Source organism: Coccinella septempunctata, chromosome X (genome assembly GCF_907165205.1).
Source record: "Coccinella septempunctata chromosome X, icCocSept1.1, whole genome shotgun sequence".
In the NCBI taxonomy this organism is placed as follows: domain Eukaryota; kingdom Metazoa; phylum Arthropoda; class Insecta; order Coleoptera; family Coccinellidae; genus Coccinella; species Coccinella septempunctata.
In genome coordinates this window covers 23,744,476-23,756,913 of record NC_058198.1, presented here as the reverse complement: position 1 = coordinate 23,756,913, position 12,438 = coordinate 23,744,476, and the positions used below count along the sequence as shown (strand labels likewise).

Genomic DNA, 12,438 nt, shown 5'->3' with positions numbered 1-12,438 from the left:
TATCAGCCAACCTCCAAAGTCCAATTGTCAAATTTTGCCGGGTGGTTCCAAATTTCGATTTCCATTTCCATCGGTGAAAGAAATGCCGGAAAATAGTGGAAACAGTGCAGGACGGAATCTTCAAAGTGAGTACCATTTCGATTTGTCATTCGTTGTGTTATTTCTGAACCATTTTAGGGTGAACTTCGCAAAGCCGGCTCCGGGCACATGTCATGGGGGTTAACAGTTACGAATATCGTCCAACCAGGGTAGTTTGGAATACTGGACAGCGTCGTTGGCTCCCCCTGTGACGGTGGTGCAATTCTCCGATGGTGTTGGAGTCAGCAGCAGTTGTAGGTTGCATAAAAATGAGAGAAAAGCATTTAGTATACTGATATCCTGGAGCAGAGGGATAACAGGGTGTACGGTGGAATTTCGGAAGAAACGGTAAGTACGGTCGGTAATTTTAATAAGGAGATACAAATATACTGTTCTATTTCACTTACCGTTCAGGCCAGTTTGTAATATCGGTGTAAGCGGTGTCAGCCTTCTATTGCTATTTTCTATTCGGTTATTGTATTCAACAGTGCCACAGGGGTGAAATAGAGACAGACAGGACGGGTGTATCTCACTTGTTATTATCGGACCCACAATTAATACAGAAAAATTGAATTAACTGTAATGGTTCCTGTTTTTCCATTGAATTAACGGGATTTTCTGTTGTAGGTGTGTGGGATACCACTTACCCACTGGATGACAGTCAGACGGTCCTGTTTGATGGTAATAAAGCTGCACAGAACAAACAAAAACTGTACGGAACAGAATCTTCCAACACTGGCAGACCAGGTTAGATCTATCGGTTATGGTGGAATCGCGGAAATCTAGGTATGTACATTCTGTCGGTTAATAAGGAGATACAAGTATAAGGCTCTATTTCACTCACCTGGGCACTTATTCAGTGAAAGCAACGGTAGTACCCCATTACTAACCTATTTTCGGTGATGAATATTTTTAACGGTAATAGAGGAGTGAAATAGAGACGGACAGAACGGATGTATCTCATTTATTATCGGTGATCAGTACAATATAACGGTACGGTTTATTTTGATTACGGTCATTAACGGGACTTCTTGTCGTAGGTTTTGGCCACATAGTGGCACCTCGGACAGGCCTGGGTCGTCTTCTTGGACGTCTTTCGGGGGAGCGGTTCCTTCTTCTGAACTGGAGCGGTCTTCCGGGGAAGCGGTTCCTTCTTCGGAACTGGAGCGGTACGGAGCTTCTTGTTTCCTGGACCGGTAGGAGACGGTGTTGGATCTTTCTTCTTCGCACCTCCACATGGACAGTCCCGGGAGAGGGTGCCCAACACTGGGGGCACTGCTACAGGTGGCTCTGGTGTGTTCCCCCTGGCCGCACCTCCAACACAAACCCGGGCGGAGCTCTACGTATACCTGGGGGCCCATAGTCCCAACGGTTCTGGTGTTTGGGGGTAGGTACTCGTCTTTGTCGGTTTGTTGCTCTTGTGTTTGTGTTCCCTTCCGTATCCTTGCTTTCGTCTCCAGGTACCTTTTACTGACTCCGGTTTTTCCCCAGGATTCAATGGTGCTGGATGGGACCTTCTCCCTGGGCGGTGTTGTCCCTGGTAGTCTCGCCGGTCCGAGCGCTGGGGACGGTGTTGTGGAGCAACCGGCGGCGATATTCGGCGTCGGGCGGAGGAATGCCTTCGCTGCTCCCAACGGTAAGGGGACCGGTCTGGGTGGATCTTCGGGTATGTCCACCTCCTCGGGGTCCACAAATCCCAGCTCCTTATCGAGGCGTTCCAGGATCTCCACCTCCATGTTGTCGTCAGCCATGGTGTCGGATGGAGGACAAGTCGTGGCTTCAACGGTCGGTTCCTTCTAGAAAAAGACAGGTGAGTGAGGTACTATTTCTGCATGATCGTTAGTGTATATTTATTTTTTTTTCTGACTTCTCTCTATCCTAAGACAGAGAGACGGAGTACCTCTTGTCTTGTCCGTTTCTGGCGGCACCCAGATTCGGCGGACGGAGCCGGACGGGAACCTAAAGTGGTGTCGGGCTCGCGGACCGCCCCTGCCTCCCGGCAGGAGCGCCCTCACTTTCCGCTTTAGGCTCCGGGTCCATTCTGGGGGTTGCGGTGCGGTACTTAATCGGTGTGCCAGGTCCGGTGGCAGGCGGACGATCCACGGACCATCGGACGGTGGTGCTGGGGTTGTCTCCAGGTCCACCACGGTGGACAGATGGACGGCCGGCCACTCCCACTGGTCGGCGGAGCGGCGGAGGGACGGCTCGTCCATCAACAGCCCTTCGATGAACCAGACCACGGACGGGTGCAGCTGGGCCAACTCCCTCTGGCGTTCTTCGCCTGGGGAGGAGGCCCAGTGCTCCGTAGCCTGTCCGTCGGTTTGGCAGGGCCGGCCCGTGGCCACGTCCATGGCCACGAGCCCTAAGGCCCATAGATCCACCGCGGTGTTGTACGGTTCCCGGCGGTGTTGTTCCGGGCTCCAGCCAACTCTGTCAGCAGTGGTCGGCACGGTGTAATTTGCTCGGCCACTCCGAAGTCAGCTAGCATGAACCGAGCCCCCCGTCTTAGCACGTTACCGGGTTTCAGATCGCGGTGGACCACGCCGTGCCGGTGGCATTCGGCGAGGCCCACGGCGATCTGGCGGACCACCCGGAAGAAGGATGAGGGGCCCCTCCTCGGACCCTCGCGGGCGAGGAAGGTCCCCAAATCCTCCTCACATAACGGCAAGACCAGGTATAAGTGCGGGGGCTCCACCAACGTCTCGATGAGCGGCAGTATGTTGCAGTGGTCAAAGAGGCCCATGAATTCTGCCTCCCTGGCGGCTAGGGGATCCAGGTGGACCTCTTTGATGGCACGGCGTTGGCCCTCCTGACCAGGTTCCCTGGCACTGAAAACGCGGCCAAAGCCGCCTTCCCCCAGAATGGCCTCTATACAGTATTTCTCCATCCTGCAACGGTAATCAGTATTAGTTCACATATTCGGAGAGAACACGGTTCTGGCTGGTCCGGATGCCGCATCCTCGTTGAGTACAAAAAAAAACTTTATTATTATTTTTTTTTTCTCTAGGGGCCGGACAACTTGTGATGTACTGACGAACGGACGGTGCGGATTCACAACCCGGCATGGGGCCACGGACTGCACACTTGGAGTAGGACGGAGTACGGGGAAAATGGTACCTGTCGAGGGAAGGAAAGGTAAAACGGTTATTTGACTAGTTTACCAAGTGGAGGTGCTGTGAATCGGTGAAGCATCTCGGGCATGCTCGAAGAGCAAGCTCTTCGCTCGTCAGCATCCGACGTGGCCACGGGGTATCTTCCCTACCCTCGATGCAGTCACAAGCCTCCAGTGTGTCCCACAGGCCACAACGGTCACAGCTTCGAGTCGACGGTCCCCTAGTCAGCCAGGTCGGTCCGGGGAGGCCACAACGCCAGCACGCCCCGGATACGGTTGTCTGCAAATCGGACATCTGAAACTGATTTTAAGTTCAGCACGGTCAACACCCACCGACGGCCGGAGGGCTCTTGCGGACGAAACGGGGAACCCCTCGAATGAGACCGGAAACAAATGGTGAGTTCGGTAAATTTTCTAAACAGTTATTTACGGTATACTAACTAACAATCTGACGGGTGAAACGGTTTTAAATCCTTTACATGAATATTGGTGATTTTCTTACCACTGTCATCTTTCAGGTCATAAACAACGGGTGAAATCACTTTCACAACGGTATACGGACCAGAGAACTTCGGAGCCAATTTGGCTGTAAAACTATCAACGGCAGACGACAGCGGATTAGCACGGCGCAGAACTCTATCACCGACATGGAAACGAACTTCTCTTCGACGGAGGTTGTAATGGTGAGCTTGCTGCTCAAATGCACGGTACAACCTGGTATTGACAAACTCATAGGCCTCCTGAAGATGACGGATTGGTTCTGTACGGTGAGTAAGATTTACTCTACTTTCTTCTGGGCTTCTGTTTGTCTCCTCGGTGTCTTCGTCTTGGGTGTTTGACGAGTAGATTGCCTTTGGAACTGCTAATTCCCTTCCATAGTTCAGGAATGCCGGTGTGAATCCTGTAGATTCTTGTTTTGCGGTATTCAGGGTGAAAGTTAGTTCGCCTAATTTCTCATCCCAAGTACGGTGGTCGGCTTCGATTGGCTCGTTCTACGGCGTTGCACTGTGGTGTATACGGAGGGGTGAAACGGTGAGCAATGTTTAGCTCTCGGAGACTGTTTTTGAACAGTCTACTGTCATACTGTACCCCATTGTCAGATATCACCAGCTTCGGACAGCCATATCGGAGTATAACTTGTTCATACAGGGCTGAATAAACGGTTTTGGCGGTGGCTTTCCGCAACGGACGGCATTCAACCCATTTCGTGAAACGGTCCTGCATCACCACTACGTAAGAATTTCCCTTCTTGGAACGGGGAAGTGGCCCAACCACATCTGTACAGACCTCTTGGAACGGTGCATCAGTCATTCTATGTGGTTGCATTTTTCCAGGCGTCTTCTGTTGTGGTACTTTGTACCTTTGACAGGATGGGCAGTTTCTTACGTATTTTGCGACATCTCTGAACATCCCTGGCCAGTAATAATTCCGGGCTAGCCGAGAGATGGTTTTGGAGATTCCCAGGTGACCAGCTAATTCAGAATCGTGATTTTCTTTCAGGACCTCCAGTCGTTGTTCGGTGGGTACACAGAGCTTCCATGGTTGTCCGGATCCAACTTCAGTAAAGTCGGAAGAGTCCCAGAAGTGACGATACAGTTTCCCATCCTCAACGGCGTAGTCAGGGAAATCTTCTGGGTCTCTTTGTACCTCTTGGAGCTTTTTGTTGTACCAACTGCAGCGAACTTCGACGTCGGCCAGGCATACGGAATCTACAGACGGTAACGGGTTTCGGGACAGACTGTCGGCGACTTTGTTCAGGGCACCTTTCCGGTATTGGACTTCAAAGTCGAATTGCTGAAGGAAAACGGCCCATCGAGCAATTCTTCCGGACGGTGACTTGATGGAATTCAGCCATTTCAGACTCATGTGGTCGGAAATTACGGTGAAATGAAATCCTTCCAGGTATGGTCGCAGTTTCTCTATCGAGAAAACAATGGCGAGACATTCCTTTTCGGACACGGAGTAATTTCTTTCGGCGGTGTTCAAGGTACGGCTGACATAGGCGATCACCCTTTCTCTCCATCAAGAACTTGGGTCAGGGCTCCTCCAAGGCCTACGTCACTGGCGTCTGTTTGCAGGACGAACGGTTGATTGAAATCCGGACAGGCCAGTATCGGTGATACGGTCAGCTTTTGTTTCAGGAGGTCGAACGCTTTTTGTTGTTCCTCACCCCACTTCCAACGTGGTTTCTTCTTTAACAGGTGAGTTAACGGTGAAACGACATCGGAAAAGTTCTCTATAAAACGGCGGTACCAGCTAGCAACTCCCAGAAAACGGCGCAATTCACGGATGGTTTTCGGCGCTGGGAATGCTACGATAGAGAAAACTTTATCCGGGTCGGTACGGATTCCTTCGGAAGTGACGACATGTCCTAAGTATTTTAGAGATTTTCGCACAAAGTCACACTTTTCGGGATTGAGACGAAGATTGGCTTCTCTCAACCGCCGGAATACTTCTCTTAAGTTCTCCAGGTGCTCCTCGAAAGTTTCCCCCAGGACAACTATGTCGTCCAGGTAAGCGAACGCCTCCGGTTCCATTTCTGGGCCAATAACGGTGTCTAAGAATCTCTGGAATGTGGCTGGACTAGCGTGAAGACCAAACGGCATGACGGTGAACTGGAACAATCCCCTTCCTGGAACTGTGAAGGCAGTAATCGGACGGCTTTCCTTTGCTAACGGTATCTGCCAGTATCCTTGTTTCAGATCCAGTGTGGAGATGTACTTGGCCTTACGCAGTTTATCTAGAATCCCAGAAATGTACGGTAACGGGTATGCATCTTTTACAGATACTTGGTTGACGGCACGGAAGTCGATGCAAAAACGGTATTTTCCGTCTTTCTTCCTGACCAATACTACCGGTGAACTCCACGGTGACTTGGAGGGTTCAATCACTCCCTCAGCCAGCATACGGTCTACTTCCTGATTGAAGATCTCCTGCATTTTCGGGTTTAGGGGTCGGTATCGTTGTTTGATCGGTTCGGTGCCCGGTTTCAGTTTGATCTTATGTTCAATCAGGTCGGTTGTACCAAATAGGTCTTCAAACTTCTTCAATTCTTCTTGCCTCCAGCTCCTGTTTCTGAGACTCCGTCAATTCCAATAGGTGTTCTTCGGCGGTGTGAACTTCTGCGGTGGTTTCGACGGGAGTCATCGGTTTCGAGATCAGACGGCCTTCCAGAAAGCACTCGGCGGTACTGAGATTTACGGAAAACTTGAAAGTCGACAGAACATCCATCCCCAGAATAATGTCAACCGGTAAGTTTGGTACCAGTAAGAATTTCAAATCAGGCAGTGTGTAATCGGAAATTTGCACGGTGGTGGTGTACAGTTTCGGTGTGACGGTGGTTTGTCCGTTCGCTATTACGGCGAAACTGTTGTGCATTGTTTGTCCTGTGATTCCTTTATTTTCACACTGATCAGATACGGCCTGACTGCAGAAACTCCTGGTCGCTCCGGTATCTATCAGTGCTCGGAAGTGTTTGCCGGCTATTCTGACCTCTACTAACGGACGGTTATCATTACAGGTAGTCGGTGCCAGTGGAGTCAAGATTCCGGGAGATGTGGTCGACTCCGCCTCCAATCTCCCCTTCAGTTTCCCGAACACGGACAGTCTCGTGAGAGAATGTTTTCCCTCTGGCATCGAGAACAGAAGATTTTCGGTGGCCTGCGACATTCTCGACGCATGTGGCCATATCCATCACATCGGAAACACTGTGTCTGGAAGGACACTCTCCTCCCTGATGGTGGTTCGGTCCGGTCAGCGTGGCTATTTTCGGCTGGACGGCGGGGTGGCGGTGTTGCAGATCTGGATCGACCTTCGGACCTGTCTCCAGAGGTCGGACGCTGTGATTCCTGTCGCTGGGCTATTGACTCTCTGGACTTGGGTGGCTCTGGACGGCTTTCCCTCGGCGGAGAAAGTCGTGTCTGGTTGGCTTGTGTCGGCGGTACTGATTCCCTGCGATCGATTGTTTGGTGAACCTGCTCTCCGGTATCCATAGAAAAACTTGCTTGATATCGGTTCAGTTGACGGGGACTGTATGTCAGGTGAGGTTCTTCCACAAAACCTGGTTTGGAGGGTGGCTGGGTGTACTGGCTCATCTGCCACTGGACCAGTTCAAAAACTTTTCCCCTTACGGAGAAGTTCATCATAAGTCTTGGTCTCCTGGAAAGCCAAGGCTTGCTGTAAGGGCGGGATCAACCTCTGTCGGATAAGCCGGATCTGCTCCACCTCGGATGGTTTTGCATAGGTGAGTTTCTGGAACAAGTTCTGCATCCGGGTAACATATAGAAGCAACTTTTCTTCAGGGCCTTGTGTTCGCCTTTTTATTTCCTCCAACAGATTTTCCTCATAGTTAACTGGCAGAAATGCTTCTTTCAGTTGGCTGCTAAAGTCCTCCCAGTCCTCGAAAGTATCTCTCCGGGGAATGAACCAATCCCTCGCATCCTTTCGTAGTAATTCATACACTGATTCGAAAACTTGCTCCAGGGATACCCTACGGGATTCAGCCAGTCTCTCCACTTCTTCAAAAAATCCGGTTACACTACCAGTGCCATCAAAGGAGATGTTCCATTTGTGTACCGGAACAGTTGGTACTGTTGATCGAGACTCCGGTTCCGATCTGGCAGGTGTTGTGATAATTGGCCGGTCAGAATTCATCCACGGTGCAGGTAAGTGTGGAAAAGACACCCTTCGTGTGGAATTCACCCATCTACTTTGTGTCGGACCCTCAGGTGTTGCTGTCCCACAGTCCTGCGACTGTGTAAAAGGTATCGCTGGTAATTGTTGCAGTAATGCTCTACATGTCTGCCTTGTCTCATTCATGACCCGTTCTAATGTTGGATTTCTTACAGGTGTACCGGTACGTGAGACATTAACCACTGCAGGAGGATCGACACCATCTCCTAAGTCGATAAGTGATGTCTCAACCTTTGATATCCTCTCCGGTTGGATCGGTGACATCCCAGGTGAACTGGGCACCTCCTCATCCAAAAGAGACCTGTGATCTCGGTTGGATGGCTGCGGCTGTTCAGGATTACTCTTCCTACGCAGCTCCTCCAGTGTCTCCAACGCCTTATCTGTAGTCGCCTTCATTTGCTCAATCAATTGTAACTGTGTTGTGTCTGTGGTGACAATAAAGTTCAGCCTGCCTTGAATGTGTATTAATCTGGTGTAAATTCGCGAAAATTCGTTAGCCGCATTACTATGATTGAAGTTCTGAAGGGATTCCACCAAATCGGTTAGTTTATTTTGACAGATCTCAATCTCGGAGGCGGGATTCAATGATGTTGGGGGTAGTACAGGTTCATTAGACTGAAGCACTTGTCGTAGCAGACTCCGTTTAGTCATCACAGTACCGGGTATCGATTGTCCCCTCAGTTGTAATTCGAATGTAAGTTCATCACTGAGTAACCGGTTCACATCCATGTTCGACATATTATATTTAACTAAGTCCGATTCAGAACGCACCAATATTTCACACTCGGTATGTCTTTCACAATCCGTTTAAGTTCTAAGTCCAACCCGGTAAGTTAATCGTATTCACTTAAGTTCGAAGTGGGTATCAGTGCAACCCGAACAAAAGTTAAGTCTAAGTCCCGGTGTATCAGAGAAAAAAAAAAAAAAAGTCTAAGTCCCGGCGCACCAAACGTCTTTCAAGTTCAATAGCCAGAAAATAAATCACAATAGAAAAATCAGAAATAATCGGTAAGTTTCAACAGTACAGGTCAAAAGAAAATAGCAAACAGGTGGATAGGTTATCAATAGGTAATTTATTTATTTATTTATTTATTTATTTATTGCACATTTAGGATACAAACAGTAAAAAGATTACCAACAAAGTATCCACTTAAAGATATTGAAAGTTCGAGTTCACCGAGCAAAACAACTCGTCGAAATCAAGGAAAAAAAAAACAAAAACTTCTCTCTCACAAACCCGATAAAAAAAAATTTTTCAAGGTTTTTTTAAATCTAACAAAATTGTCTGAGAAGATATCCATGCCATCATCCAGTTCAAGACCGTTAAAAGTAGCCTGAAAGCGCCGCATCGGAGAGTGCTGCCCTGTGTTTGTTCTTCGATATTTAATGTTGAAGAGAGCTTTATCTCGAAGATCACGACCTGGTACATTCAGATTAACCCTACTAAGCAGAAAGGGCGAATCAATCCGAGTGTGTATAATCTTATAAAGCATACAAAGTTCCTGCACCGTCCTACTATCCTTCGAAGATAAAATGCGAAATTTTTTTCTTATAGGTGTATAATCCCTGTTCTCTATGGTAGTATGAGTTTTGAACGCTAGAAATTTTAAGAATTTATTCTGAACACTTTGAACCCTTTTTATATGAACTTCGTATATTGGGCTCCAGATAGCGGACGCAAAAGAAAGTTTACTGTGAATAAAAGCATAGTACAGACCGATGAAAACCCTAGGATCTTTAAATTCTTTGCAACTTCTGTTAATAAATCCGACCATTTTGTTTGACGCACTAATGATCTTGTTTATGTGTGGTCGGAATGACCATTTTTCATCAAGCGTCACACCCAAATCAACGATTTCATTGACGTATTTCAGCTTTACATTATCGATTTTATATTCGTATATAATTTTTTGAATTTTCTTAGTGAATGAAATATGAAAACATTTCGACGGGTTCAGAACTAAATTATTCTGTTTGCAATATTGTACTAGTCTTTCAAGGTCCTCTTGAATTTTCTGACAGTCCTCTAATGATCGAACGCTTCGAAAGATCTTTAAGTCGTCCGCGTAAAGAAGTATCCAACAATGTCTGAAGCAACCCTTGATGTTGTTTATATAAATCAGGAAAAAAAGAGGACCCAGATGGCTACCCTGAGGAACGCCAGATGTAATAAAGAAAGGTTCAGATCTGTGGCCACCAATCGAAACAAAGCCCACCCTTCCCGTTAAATAGGATTTACACCATTCTATCAGTGAATCGGGTAAGCCAACCTCAGCAAGTCTTTTCAATAATTTTACGTGACTGATCTTATTGAATGCTTTACTAAAGTCTGTATATATCGTGTCCATCTGACCCTGGTTGTCTATCTGTTCTATTATATGCTCAGAGAATGAAAGAAGATTAGTTTCTAAGGATCGTCCAGGAAAGAACCCGTGTTGCTGTTCTATAATAATATTTTTCACGCAAGGAAGTATGCGGTTATATATGATTTTCTCAAATAATTTACCGAAGATGCATAATTTGCTAATTGGTCTGTAATTCTGAACATTATCTCTTTGGCCACTTTTGAAGATAGGCGATATCTCAGCTGTTTTCCACCTAGCTGGGAATGATGCAGTTTCAATTGAAAGATTATAAATTATCTGAAGTGGCTCAATCAAGTTCCTCATACATTTTTTCACGAATAATGGAGGTATGCCATCCGGACCACTACACTTTGAAGTGTCTAATTCATTTAGTACCTTTTCGATGGTTCGGCAAGTTATTGGGTCGATATTAGTAATTTTGGGACGCTTGGTATCGGGGACTACCCCCTCATCAGATGAGACATAAACATCTCGAAAAAATCTGGCGAAAAGCTCTGGGACCTCCCGGCCCTTAGCACGCTCATTGCACAATGTGACCGACTGTGGTATGTTGGCTACGCTTTTTCTTTTGTTTGCTATGTATTTCCAGAAGTGTTTTGAATTTTGTGAAATCTCGTTCTCAATATTTTTTATATAAGTTTTATAATCTTCTCTGATAACTTTTTTTGACATAGAACGAAGCTCACAGAATCGATTGTAAGCATTGAGGTCGTTGTATTTTTTATATTTCTTATGAAATTTATTCTTTTCTTTTATCATCTTTATCAGTTTACAAGAAAAATATATTGGAAATCTACCACCAGTTCTACGAGTTGTAATAAAAAGTTTAATGACATCATTTATGATCGAGTAAAACTTGTCGACCGCCAGATCGACGTCACGGCCAGAGAGCTCAATCCCCCAGTCAATTTGGGATAAGTGATGGTTAACAGCGTCAAAATCGCCTTTTTTGAAATTGTAAGAATACGTTATCGACCGAGTCAAGGGCTTTGTAGGAGTTAAGTTGAGGATAAATTCTAAGGATTTATGATGTCGATTTTCACTGACTAAAGATTCTGTTGGGTTTGTTAAATTTTTGATATAGTTATTTCTGTTGCAAAGAATGAGATCCAGGACTTTACCTGTTTTGTTATAGATATTATTAAATTGCATGAGACCCAGGTATGCAAAAGTGTCCACTATTTCAGAGAATCTGTTACCACTTAAGGTGGGTTCAAGGAAAAACTCTCCGTCCACAGGTAACCAACTTACTGAGCTGAGATTGAAATCTCCAACCAACAGAACAGCACCCTCCTGAATTTTATTTTCGTTCTTACATAATCCGTCCACGAATGCGCACAACGAACTATCGGAACCCGGAGGAATATACGCACAACACAGCAGAAAGCGACCATCTCCATTTGAGTCGATGGATATCCAAACATCCTCGGCCTCGGTTTCTAGGTCGGTACAACGGGTCGTGCGAAATGAAGTCTTCACAGCAACCAACACTCCACCCCCCTCAGATTTAGTGGAAGAGGAAGATTCTCTGTCCCTGCGGTAGACCATATATCCATCTCCGAAAAGCTCACTAGAGAAGATGTTTCCACTGAGCCATGTTTCGCTGAGGCAGATGACGTCGTAGTTACTGGACAATAGGTTCTCATAAAAGGTTTGAGTTTTAGTTCGGAGGCCCTGTGTATTCTGATAGTAGATATGCAAAGGATGAGCCATGGTGAACCTTGGTTTCTTATTCGTTAATATTTTTTACATTCTTCTTCTTCTTCTCTTCTAAGACTTGAAGAGAATCAGAAGCTTAAAGCTTACTAAGAAAATCCAAGGATTTTACATGAACAATAGGGGATGAGTCATTTTTACGCAGGAAGATCATTCCATTCTTGGTCCAAACATATTTAAAGAGTTTGAGCTTAGCTGCAGATCTTGCTTCTTTATACAGAATTTTATTCGCTAAGGTTAGATGCTCATTGACAAAGAAACAATCAGACAGACCAGGTATACTCATTTTTGAAGAACCATTATCCCTCCTCATTCGTCTCTGCTTCGATAGTGCCAGAAAATCCTCCTTTACTTTTCTTCTACGGAACTCCACTATAATACTCTTAGTTTTGGTGGGGTCGGAATGTTTGGGTTTAATACGATGTACATGTTCAATTTCTTCAGGCTTTAAATCGATGTTAATGTAATCACCAA

The 12,438-nt window shown here is 46.5% G+C and overlaps 1 protein-coding gene and 1 long non-coding RNA gene across 2 annotated transcripts; one reads left to right on the top strand and one right to left on the bottom strand.

Moving 5' to 3' along the window:
- Positions 1 to 367: 367 nt before the first annotated feature.
- LOC123321840 lies at positions 368 to 3,927 on the top strand. The gene is made up of 3 exons (XR_006538952.1): positions 368 to 426; positions 706 to 864; positions 3,709 to 3,927. It is a non-coding gene; the product is annotated as an uncharacterized LOC123321840 (long non-coding RNA).
- LOC123322422 (cyclin-dependent kinase 9-like) lies at positions 2,441 to 11,961 on the bottom strand. The gene is made up of 2 exons (XM_044910368.1): positions 11,528 to 11,961; positions 2,441 to 2,966 (listed from the first exon to the last, which is right to left on the bottom strand). Exons 1-2 carry the CDS (start codon positions 11,959 to 11,961, stop codon positions 2,441 to 2,443), a joined length of 960 nt encoding a protein of 319 aa, XP_044766303.1.
- Positions 11,962 to 12,438: the final 477 nt, after the last annotated feature.